The sequence below is a fragment of the Manis pentadactyla genome, chromosome 12 (assembly GCF_030020395.1).
Source record: "Manis pentadactyla isolate mManPen7 chromosome 12, mManPen7.hap1, whole genome shotgun sequence".
In the NCBI taxonomy this organism is placed as follows: Eukaryota; Metazoa; Chordata; class Mammalia; order Pholidota; family Manidae; genus Manis; species Manis pentadactyla.
In genome coordinates, this window is record NC_080030.1 from 758,209 (window position 1) to 769,847 (window position 11,639).

An 11,639-nucleotide genomic window follows, 5' to 3' on the forward strand; every position below is an offset into this window, starting at 1 on the left:
GGCGTACCGGAGCGCTCCAGCCCCGCCTCCGCGGCGTCGCCTGCGTGCGTGTGCGCTGCCCGCCGGAGGCTCTTATAGTGCCGCAGGCGGCGGTTGGCGGCTGGGACGGCGGGGACATGGCGGCCTCGCTGCTCGTGGTGCTGGCGCTGCTGGGCGTCGAGGCTGGCTTCGGGGCAGGTGAGGCCGGTGGAGCCAAGGGCCCGGGGAAGCTCCGGCTTGTCTTAGGGACCCGAGATAAAGCCCTGGTTTGGGGGATGCCCAAAGGAAACCTCGGTTTGGCGTGGGAGTCCTCGGGAGGAAACCCTGGCTTGGTTTGGGGGACACCAGGGAGATCCTGGAGGCGAAGTCCCTGCTTTGGGGGTGCTTGGAGTCGGACGCGTCAGGAAGGCACCTGGGACGGACCTGGGGGTGGCTCCGGGGGTGGTGGGTCCTGCGTGGGTCCCGCCCTCCCCACCTCCGGAGTGGGAGGCCTGGGCCTGGGTCCTTGAGCGCCCCCTTGGGACTAGAGCCAAGGGGCCTGAGACTTGCGGCCTGGGGGGCGCCCCTGGGACGTGGCAGGGTCCTGCCTGTACGGACTGTGTTAGGGCGAGAAGTGCAGTGCAGAGACCCCGGGACTCCCTGGGGCCCAGGCGTGGTTTGTGCAGCCTGGAGCAACAGCTGCCCCTAGGCCGTTAGCCGTCGTCTGAGAGGCGGCCGGCTGTCCTCAGGAACGCTGGAGCCCCGGACAGGAGAACGCCCCGCAGCGGTTCGGCTGGACCCGGAAGGGGTTGCCATTGCCCTCAGGATTTGGTCCTGCGTCTTGCTCTGGGTGTGCATCTGCCCGTGGTGTTCGCCCAAGCACTTAAGAAGTCCTTGTGGGGAGGTGAATGCCCTGCTGCCTTTGACTCTTCCTGGTTCCGGACGTTGGTCCACCCTCCCCCTTTCACAGGGGCGGAAACTGAGGCCCGGACCGGAGGGGAGATGTCCCAAGGTCACTGTGAGGTCGCCTTGGCCGGGCGGGTCAGAGAGGAACTGCGCAGAGGATTGTTTTTACAGACTCTAGAACAGCATTCAGTTCTCTGAGCTCCTCACAGGGGCGGGCAGATTTGAGGTTTAGAGAATAATCATGGGAAAATGGATTAAGGAGTATTTTTCCCAGAGAAAGCTGACAGCCTCTCTGGCCTGATGGAGAGACGTTTGCTTCCTGTATTGAGACTTCCTGTTGGCTTCTGGGTTCAAGATTTGTAGTGACTGGCACGTAAGGAACGAAGTGCAGACCAGAAGGATCCGAGGCTCTTCTGGGGAGGCTAGTGCGCGTGGTCTCTGGGCTCTGAGCCGCAGGTCAGCTGTCCTGAGCAGGGATCCGCGGTGCAGGGGGGCTGGGCCCGGGCCCTGGAGGGCTGCCTCTGTTAGATGCCTCATGGTTTATCCCTGACCCACTTTAAGGTCTGGATCGGCCCTTTCCTCTTTATGAGAATCAAAACACTATTGTTGAACACCTCTGGGCAAGGCGCTTGGCCCCCAGCAGGCATGTTGCCTGGCACTGCCTGTCAGCGGGTGTCTGGGAACACTCAGATAGGAGCCTACAGGCAAGGTGAACGCTCAAGATAGCGCTGCTCCTGGCAGCTGCGCCCTTTGGAGAGCCCTTGTGGCTGGAGGTGCCAAGCGCATGAAGGAGAGCCCTGGGCCCTGCTCACTGGGCAACACGTTGCCCGAGCGGAAGCCTCCGGTGAATCACCTTGGGTTCATCCCAGGGCTGCAGCCAGGAACTGGGAGGATGTTTGGGGCTGTGCTTGCAGTGGCCACCCACGGGCGTGCAGTGGGGGGTCCCGTTTTTTTGAGGCTGTCTGCACCCCCGGGGGCTGCTGGCGCTCCTGATACCACCTTTCCCAGAGACTCCTGGAAAGACCTGAAAGCCCAGGTGTGTCCTCTCCCTGCCTGGGGCGAGTGACTCAGTGACCCCCAGAGCTGTTTGCTTCTCCTGGCCAGGCCAGCTCCCCAGAAACTTGCTTTGGGGACTCTGCCAGGAGGGGCTTCCTCCACCAGAGGTTGGTATGCATGGCCCCAAGCCCTGGGGTCCAGATTACCCTGACAGGGCTGGTTGGCACAGCAGGCAGGACTTTGCCAGCTGGGTCCCCAGAGCTGGCTGCTGACTTGGCCTCTGAGTCTGGGGGAGGGCAGGGTGGAGCGGTGCAGAGCTCTGAAACGGGCTCGCTCTGCGCTGCGAAGAGCCGGTGGGGAGCGGAAGGATGGGCAGCAGGGAGAACTCCAGCCGTTTACTGCAAGGCCTGCCTGGCCCTGGGCCCGCCAGCTCCGAGTGGGCACGGCGGAGGGGTGGCTGTTTTTAGATGAAGGTGACTTGAGAACGTGGTCACAGTCACGTGGCCAGAATCGAGGTGGCGCTCCCTCAATGCCTGGTGCTCCGGGGGTGGGGTTTTCTGCCTTCTCCTGTCCCCTGAGCTGTGAGGGTCCCTGTGAATTCCTGGAGTGCTCCTCCGAGAGTCTGGGTGCTGGCTCGGGCTAGGGGTGGCCAGAGGATGTGCCTTTCAACCCTTTTCCTCCACCACCCTCTAAGGAGGCTTTTGAGACCTTTTTTTGCTAATGCACTATCCCAGTGACATTTAACATCACAAATAATAGCTGCCGGTCTCTGTGTGCCCTGACCTTGGCGAGGACCCAAGACACCTCCTTCTGCGGATGGATGGGCCCGTTGAGATCTCGGGCAGCATGGTGGCCAGGGGTCACCTCCCAGGGCCCCGTTGGCCACGTCAGATGCCCAGGGAGTGAGATGGTCTGCCCTCCTGGGCCCGTCTGAGACCCGAGTTCCCCAGCCCCCCTGGCAGGTGGGCACGGAGCAGCTGGGGCAGACTGACTCCCTTACCCAACAGCCACAGGTGAGGGTTTGGCAGACGCTGGTCCCAGGCTCCAGGACAGAGGCAGGCCGCCTCTGGCCTCACTTCCTGCCCTGACTCACTGCTCCCAGCCCCACAGTGGGGCAGCTGGTTTTGCAATCTTGGGAAATTTTGACTCCTGAGAAACGTGGGTTACCTAGAGGCGAGCCTTTTGTGAAAACGGTTCTGCCATGAAGGTCCCGGCCCAGGCAGCAGGCTCCCGGCCTCATGCCCCTGCCTGGCTGAAACCACCTGGAGCCCAGCCGGGTGAACGTGAAGGTCCCCGTTCTCAGGCACACCCCGCCTCGCCCAACACAGCCCAAGGCCTGGGCCCCGAGCCCTGCACCCTGCTCCTCTGGGATCAGATCTGTGCAGACCTGTGTATGGGTGCCCACGTGCCCAGGGGAGCATGGGGCCCTCCTTGCATTGCCTGACTGGTGCCCCGCAGTTTAGTTTCTGCCTTTGTCCCCTGCCCACCTGGAGTTCTGAGACCATGAGTCCTGCTCAGGATGAGACCCCGCCCGGCCTGGCCTCCGGTCCTGCCCCTCCCCAGGATGGAGGCGTGTTCCCCCAGGCTGGACGTGAGCTGGGGGAGCTGTGTGCGGTCAGTGCACAGGGGCTGGGCTTTGGGGCGCTGTCAGGCCCACCCTTGCGCCAGGCCCCTGGCTGCTGACCCTGGGACTGTGCCCTCCAGGTGCCTTCTGCCCATGGATCATTCTAGAAAACAGCCCAGCTGTGATGTCTCAGATAAAGACTGCTACCCTGTCTTTGTGGGTGGAGGGAGCCCTGCCTGGCTATGTCAGTCCCAAGGCCGCAGGACCTTGGCGTCAGACTGTCTTCCTTTGCTGGACTCAGGGTGAACCCAGGCCCTGCTGCCTGTGGAGTCAGTTTTCCAGTGGCCAGTTCCAGGTGACCGAGCGATTGTCCAGACGGGTCGCGACCTATGACCATTCTACCCGGTGTCACTTGTTTTGTTGTGGTTTCACGGTTACTGCCAGACACCCCACACCTCTCGTAGCCGATTTTCTAGCACGGTGGTTTCTGAGCTTAGCTGAAGTTGCTCCGACACCATCTCCGATTCTGCCCTTGCAAAAAATGTGTTTCTCCCCACAAACTAACATGAAAAGGTGCTCAGCCGTCAGCCCTGTGGGCATGGCAGTGTGGGTGACCGTTCCAGAGGAGCAGTTGCCCTTGGAGCCGGCCTTGTAGTCACCGCTCTTCCAGAGGGGACACAGAGGACATTGTGGGGGGAGCCCAGGTGCTTTGAGGGGACTGTCCCCCCAGCACCTGCTCCCGGGCCTGGGACAGCTCAGACGGAGACACAGTGCCCTTGCTGCTCCACAGACGTCAGCATCTGTGTGGCCAGGGCTGGGGGGCGAGGGGGCCCTGCCCCCAGTAGGGGGCTGCTCCTGCTGTCCTGTGCCCAGGTCTCTGGGGGGCCGTGCTGGGAAGAGCGCCCAAGCCCAAGCCCCTTCTCTCCAGACCCCGCAGTGTGCCGCTCACCCTATGGCTCTGAGTGAGCTCCACACCCGACTCCCAAAGAACGCGTCATACACCAGAGGGGGTGTCCATGGGTGGGCACTGAGAGGGGGGCCGTCCATGTTCAGCGCCACAAATGGTCGTCTGCTTGGGGGCTTTGTGGCAAGTGTGGGGTCAGCTGGAGCCCCTCCCCCACGCTACCTGGCGCTGCCCACCCGGAGCCACCCCGGCCCCACGTCGGGGAAGAGGGATCTCTGACGCCCTGGTTCCTGTTGTGGGACCTGGGTTGGCTGCCTCTGTCCCCACCCCGAGGCCTAGCCAGCTCTCCTAGGCCCCGTGGGCCCTGGTGCCCTCGTGCCCCAGCCCCATTGCTCACCTCACTCGCCCCCCAGGAAGTAGCGTCTGGACGTCCGTAGATGCCGTCGGCCCCAGGACCCGCCTCACCTGTGCCCTGAACCACAGCACCACAGAGATCACTGGCCACCGCTGGGTGAAGGGGGGCCGGGTGCTCAAGGAGGACACGCTGCCTGGCCTGAGGACCGAGTACGAGTACGTGAGCCGGAGGGGCGGGACTGGCGGCCTCAGGACCAGGACCTCCGACCGGGTCTGGCTCCGGCCTGGTGGGATTACCTGCAGCGTGCCGCAGCCTGGCCTTAACGTGGGATGGGCTCTTTTGGCCATGTGCCCCTGCTCATCGCCTGGCATCTGCTTGCAGGGTGGACCCTGAGGATGCCTCGGGCAAATACTCCTGCATCTTCCTCCCGGAGCACGCGGGCAGGACCAGCATCGAGGTGAAGGGTGAGCTTGTGGGCCCCACGGGCGCGTGCTGAGAGGCCGCTCCCTCCCTAGGGCCCAAGCTGAGACTCCGCCTTGCTCGGCTCTCCATAGGGCCCCCCAACGTTAAGGCCGTGAAGAAATCAGAGCATGCCACCGAGCGGGAAACCGTTGTGCTGAGCTGCAAGTCAGACTCCTTTCCTCCGGTCACGGACTGGGTGTGGTTCAAGAAGACAGACTCCGAGGACCAGGTGAGGGCCTGGCCCTGCAGGTTGGGGTGCGGTGGGGCAGGAGGCGGCGTCCCAGTGCCCACAAGGCCCGCCTCCCCCAGGTCATCACCAACAGCTCCCAGGGCAGGCGCTTCGTGGTGTCGACGGAGGCACAGTCGGAACTGCACCTCCTGGACCTGGACCTGGAAGCCGACCCTGGGCAGTATGTCTGTAATGGCACCAACACCGAGGGCACTGGCCAGGCCACCATCACGCTGCGTGTGCGGCACCGCTTCGCCGCCCTCTGGCCCTTCCTGGGCATTGTCGCCGAGGTGCTGGTGCTGGTCACAGTCATCTTCATCTACGAGAAGCGGAGGAAGCCTGATGAGGTCCCGGATGGTGAGCGAGGGGCGCTGCCTCCCGCAGCCTGCCCGCCCCCTCTGTCCCTCATGGCCGTGGGTGGTGTCCCCCTCGGGAGGTGGCAGGCCTTGGCCGTGTGCAGACAGGGCCTGCCTGTGGGTGGGCACGAGGTGCCATCGGGGACCCTGAGGGCAGGACTCAGCAGGACAGGCACCCCTGGGGGCCTCATCCAAACCGACGCTGATGGCCTGTCCCTCTCTTGCATGTGGCTGCGCATCCACCAGATGAGGACACGGGCTCCGCTCCGCTGTAAGTCCCGGTGGGCAGACAGGCGGGCTTGGAGGAGCTGCGGGTGTGGGGGTGGGAGCTGCTGTTGGGTCCTCCTGAGCACTGAGTGTCCTCTGTGTTCCCAGGAAGAGCAGCGGGCACCACATGAACGACAAAGACAAGAGTGTTCGGCAGAGGAACGCCAGCTGAGCGGAGGTGAGGGCGCCATGGGGCCCCACCCGGTGCCCCTCCCCACAGGTGGGGTCCCCTGGCGACCTCTCTGGGAGCCCCACCGGCCGGTGTTTGCTCGCTCCACGCTCTACCCGGGAGGAGACCCAACCAGTGAAACGGATCATTGTGGATTCAAATCATACGTTTTTCTCTCCTTTTTTAGAAAAGCCACACAAGGGTTTTCTATATGTAGGATTCTCTTTCTGAGGGGTTTTGTTTTCCTTTTTAAACAATTCACGAGCTCCGCAAGGGAGCCCTGAGGTCTGTGTCTGGCCCCTGCTACCCTGCCCGAGCCCGGCTGCCCCTCGGTGTCCCGCCGGCCTTTCCTTCCTTGTGCTCTGTGCTGGGGTGGGGTATGGAGGCAGCCATGCCTTCTCCTGAGGCTTTGCAGAAGGGCCCAGGTCTGCTGCAGCCACGTGGCTGCCCCTCAGGATGGCCGCCATCGTGCGGGAGTTGTGTTGGCCCCTGTGCTGTCCTGTCTGTCCCCTCCCCACCTGGGCCTGAGGTTCCTCTTCCCTCCACAGCGTCCTCACCCTTCCCACGCCTTCTCCAATAAAGGCTGACCTGCCTCCTCTCCCGGCTCCAGTCTGCAACCATCTGGGTCTCCCCAGGAGAGCTCGGGGGGGCTTCCGCTGCCAGGGTGGAGCACGGCGGAATGCTGAGGCCTAAGTGGCGCCGTGCACGGGGGTGGGGGACTGACCAGTCGGGCTGGGAGCTTCGTTCCCAGGGCAAAGTGTAGAGGCAGGGAGGGGCCCCAGGGGTCCTGTGGATGCCCCAGAGAAGGCCTCACCCCTGCAGCAGGTCAGCATGGGACAGACACCACCCACTGGTTCCCTCCAAGCCTGTTTTCTGCCTTCAGAGAGGCTGGACAGAGTCTGGCACTCTTGCCACCAGCCTCTCAGAGTGGACCAGGCACCTTGCACAGCCCAGCACACATCTGTCCTGGTTTGGGGCAGGGGGGCGTCTGGTCTGAGGGGTGGACGCAGCTGGAGAGGTCCTGGCTGTGTAGGTGCCTGGAGCCAGCCTCTTGGACTTGGTTCCAGCCAAGGGGGTGAACCCAGCCCGCAAAAGGGAGCTGCCTGCACCTGGACCCTGGATGAATGAGGAAGTGGGGATGGGGACAGGGCCCTCGCCACCAAACCCTGGGCCGCAGGTGCCATCTAGGCTTCCCACCACGCGTTAGTGGGGAAACAGCCCCGGGGGGGGAGGGCTCGTCCAGGGCAAACCTGTTGCCACACTGAGGGCGCACAATTACCCGGCGCCCCTTGCAGAGAGCCCAGACCTTCAGTGCCTTCAGACACACTGCCAGCAAGGGGCACTGGGCCAGCTCTTTGAAGCCCCCTGAGATCTCGCTCCAAGGTGAAGTCTGCGTGTTTCAGTGTCGGCAAACCAGCCCAGCCTGCCAGTGGTACAAAAGCTTAAGACTCACTTGGCCCACCAGCCCCCTGTGTGAAGCTCGTGGCTCTAAGGCAGATGGAGGGTCCATAGCCGCTGGACAGTGGGTCCCTCAGACCCGGGGTGCTTCACTGAGGCCACCAGCAGTCAGCCATGAGTCTGATTTCCCTAAGTCCCCGTGAGGGGTGTGAGGCCCTACGTGAGGAGCTCTACCTCATTTCACAGGAACCGAGGCGCTGAGTCCCAGAAAACCCGGGTGTGGCGTTGGGGAATTGCGGGCCTGGTCCTGCCTTCTCGCCGCCAGCAGAGGGCACCACGCACACGTGGAGCAGGACCTGGGCTGGGATCTGACACACACCTGGGCCCCCACTTCCCTGAGGCCAGGTTCCTGGAGCACCTACCACTTAAACTTTTGTCTGGCCTAGAAGATGCCACTGGCCTGCTCAGTGGCAGTGACAGCACCAGTGGTATGCCTGGGGTGGGGATTCCTCATGGACGAGGTCCTGTGTGAAAGGCCAGCAAAACAGAGATGATGAGGGGGGACACCGCTGTTGGCCGGGCCTCCCTACCCCATGTCAGTGTACAGTGGGCGTATGCTGGTTGGGGTCTGTGTCCCTGGAAGGCAGGGGCTTCACCCATCTTGCTTCCAGTACTGCACCTGCAGGGTCCAGAAGGGAGCCACGTGGGGCTCAGGGTGTCACCAAGGTGCTGGAGTTCTCATGCAGGTGGAAAAGGCAGGGGTGTCTGGCAGGAGGCTCCTTGGGGCACAGGGGCGTTTCCTGGGTGGTAGGCCAGCAGGTGGGGTGGTAGGTGGCAGGGTGATGGGTGGTATGGAGAGGTGAGGGGGCTGGCCTTCCCAGGGAGGAACGCTGCTGACTTGCATGGCTGCTGCCGGCCAGTCTGGGCACAAAAACAAACCCCCTGGCAGGCATCCCTGCATTTCTTTTTCAGCACGATTTGTCACCCATTCACCCACCCTTTCAGAAAGCATTTAATGAGAGCCGGCAGTCTGCAGCCCTGGGCCTCAGGGGTGTGTTCTTGGTGACATCCTGCTGAAGCCTGACTCAATTTCCCCAGGAGTGGGGTGGAGAAGTCACAGGATTCAATGATCATCTTTGGCAAGGACTCAGTGAGGGGTGGAGGGGTTCGGCATCAGGATCTCTGTCACAGCCTGCAGGGAAGCAGGGCTGGGCAGCCATCAGATGGAACAAGGGTGTGTTTCTGGAGCTGCCTGGAAATGGCCCCTGCTTCTCTGGGCCAACAGGGCTGCCCATTCTCTCCTTGGGCGCATCACCCTTGGACCAGAGTCCTGTGAGGACATGGCCTGAGGTGAGGCCTCTGGGAGCCTATCTGCAGCCCCAGAGCACCCTCACTTTGCAGCGGGGGACATCCCACAGCTCCACAGTGGTTGGCAACAAGAGGGACTTGGGGCCTCCCCCAGCAGCAGAGGGCTCAGTGAAGGGCAACTGGCCAGCGGTGGGGGTATCACGTTCTCACCAGGTGGTGCTGGGGTCAGGGTGCTGGAGGCCGCCCTCCTTGTGCGGCCGCTCTGCTTAGCAGTCACTGGACACCGGGGCTCTCTGCCCTGCACAGTGGCACAATGGCTTCTGCACTTGCGTCTCTGAGACCTGGGATGCGTCACCTCACTTTCCTAGGCCAGCAGGGAATGTGGGTTCCTGTCCCACCACAGGGCTGGTCACACGTCTAGAGTTTCTCATCTATGGTGGATTTTCCAGGCAGGCCTTGGAGCTTGAACTCCGGGGCCCCTCACTGGTCTCAGGCTGCCAAGGGTCTGGCCTGGTTCTGTCTTCTGGTCTTAAGCTATTTTTCACTCAGAGGGGTCCCCAAACTGTATGGGCTTCAGGGTTCTGAACTTCCGACCTGGACTTACCCCAACAGAGTAGGAGACGCAGGGTGGCACATGCTGTGGAGGACGCAGAGGGAGGTGAACACAGACAGGCTCTGGGGGTGGCGCTGGGGGGCCAGGCAGGGCAAAGGCCTGTGGGACTTGAGCAAGCTGGGGTCCTTGTGCCCACAGGCCAGTGATAGAGAGGGAGTGGGGGGCAGAGTGGATGGCAGGGAAGGACTGGAGGAGTCAAAACAGGCTGTGTGAGCTGACCTAGGGTTCGTACCTACCGTTCTGTCCCCTGCCATCTCTCTGTCACCACCGTAGCCCTCGCATCCCTTCTCACACAAGCCAGGCACGCAACACCAGCCCTGCACTCCCTCAGGTCCTCCGCAGGCCTCCAAGGTCACCCCTCCCGGCTCTGGGTTGGGCAACACTTCCTGCCTTTCAGCGGATGAATCAATGCTGACTGAATGTTAGGTCTGCTCTGTTGAGTGTCTGTTCCTGTCAGCCTTCCCCAGGCAAGGGGTGGCCTGGTAGCTTCCCTTCTGACCCTCAGCCCCTGATCAGGTGCTTAGTATTCGCTGGAAGAGTGGATGCAAAGAATACTCTGGTCTGGGGCAGCAGTGACTGGAGAGACAGGAGGCTGCTGGCGGCCTGGCCCAGGTGGAGCCTGGGTGTGGGCGGGAGTCTCAGGACCTGGGACAAGGTCCTGGAGGCTCAGAGGGGGCTGGAACCCCCTGGCTCCAGAGCCCTCCAGCCAAAGGTCTAGGCCTGCCTCATGCAGGGCAGCTGGTCTGCCTCCGCCCCACTCTCAGCCATTGAACCCTGGGGCTCTGGCGGCCTGCCCAGCCTGACATCTTCCCAGGGCGAGCATAAAAGATCCCCCTTCAGCTGGAACACACATCTGCCCGGGACGGGCCGCAGCCTGGCACTACCAACTCTGTGGCCCGCCCACCCTCTCTCTCTCACCACCTTAGTACAGACCAAAGCCCTGCCTGCCCACCCATCTGGCTACAGGTCTGCTCAGGGCACAGTGGAGGTAGCCCCCTGGGAGGACAGACTGCCTGGTAAGGGCACAGGAATACCCAGGGCCTAGGGCAACCTGGCAGGGGCATAACATGGTCCAGCTCAGCCTACCCATTGTCCGCATGGGACCCTTAATATCACCATGGAGTATCTACTGTGTGGAACTGGTCACATCTCCACCTTCATGCCTGACATCCTGGTGGGTGTCGGCTGGGGGGTCCTAGGAGGTGGGGGCCCTGCCTCCTCCACTGGGGTGTCCCTTCCACGGCTGGTTTTCCAGGCCTCCCCTTCCCTGTCCTCCTCTTTCTCTCCATCACCAGCCTCTCACGACACCTCCCACACTGGGGACAGAATGCTGGGCCTCTGCCCACATGTCACCTAATACCAGGAATCGCCCCAACCAGGCTCCAGTCCCAGAAGCAGGGCCTCAAGTGCCTTCCCAGAGCAGACCTGGCCCCCCGCTGGCTGGGACCTGAGCCCAGGGGCACAGAAATGGGGTGATCCAGTGGGGCTCCCATGTGGACATCCTATGGGAAGGGATGGCGGGCTCTGGCCCCATGTAGCCCCAGGCACATACCCATTTAAAGTCAACCGACATCACAGGAGGGCACAACCCCCACTGCACTTTAGGGGACCGTTGGTGGGGCTGGGGCACCAGCACCCTTGTGCGGTCCGGCATTCTCTGATTTGGCCTCAATTTCCTCAAATGCAGGAGGTGAGGGAGAGACTCCTGCACTGACCCCACTCTGTGAGTCCTTGGCCCCAACACAAGTGACAGGGCAAGGGCTCTGGTGGCCTTTAAAAACACCCTTTATTATGGAATTTCTCAAACCTATAGAAAGGTCGGCCCCACTTCTCCGAGACCCAGTGTCGTTTACTGCCCTGCTGTGCCCTCTGGACAGAGGTGGACCCCAGGCTCGGGGAAGAAGGCCCCCCTCCAAGGTCGCGCGCAGAGGCCCCGCCGGGGTTGTCTCGGTGACCTTGGGCGCGTCCTTCCGCCTTGCAAGCCTCAGTTTCCCTTTCTGGGACGTGGTCCAAGCAGGTCTGCAAAATCTCAGGCCGTGTGACCTTGGGCGGTTCCGACCCAGCGGCCTCAGTTTCCCCGGCTAGGCACCGGGAGGGACGCACCGGGAGAGGTCCCGGGCATAGGCGGGGCTCCCGCCCCCGCCCCTCCCCCGC

At 62.7% G+C, this 11,639-nt stretch overlaps 1 protein-coding gene across 1 annotated transcript; it reads left to right on the plus strand.

Moving 5' to 3' along the window:
- Positions 1 to 17: 17 nt before the first annotated feature.
- BSG (basigin (Ok blood group)) lies at positions 18 to 6,764 on the plus strand. Its single transcript, XM_036889912.2, has 7 exons — positions 18 to 177; positions 4,742 to 4,898; positions 5,065 to 5,147; positions 5,238 to 5,374; positions 5,455 to 5,731; positions 5,977 to 6,001; positions 6,106 to 6,764. The coding sequence occupies exons 1-7, from the start codon at positions 117 to 119 to the stop codon at positions 6,167 to 6,169; spliced, it is 804 nt and encodes a 267-aa protein (XP_036745807.1). The 5' UTR covers positions 18 to 116; the 3' UTR covers positions 6,170 to 6,764.
- Positions 6,765 to 11,639: the final 4,875 nt, after the last annotated feature.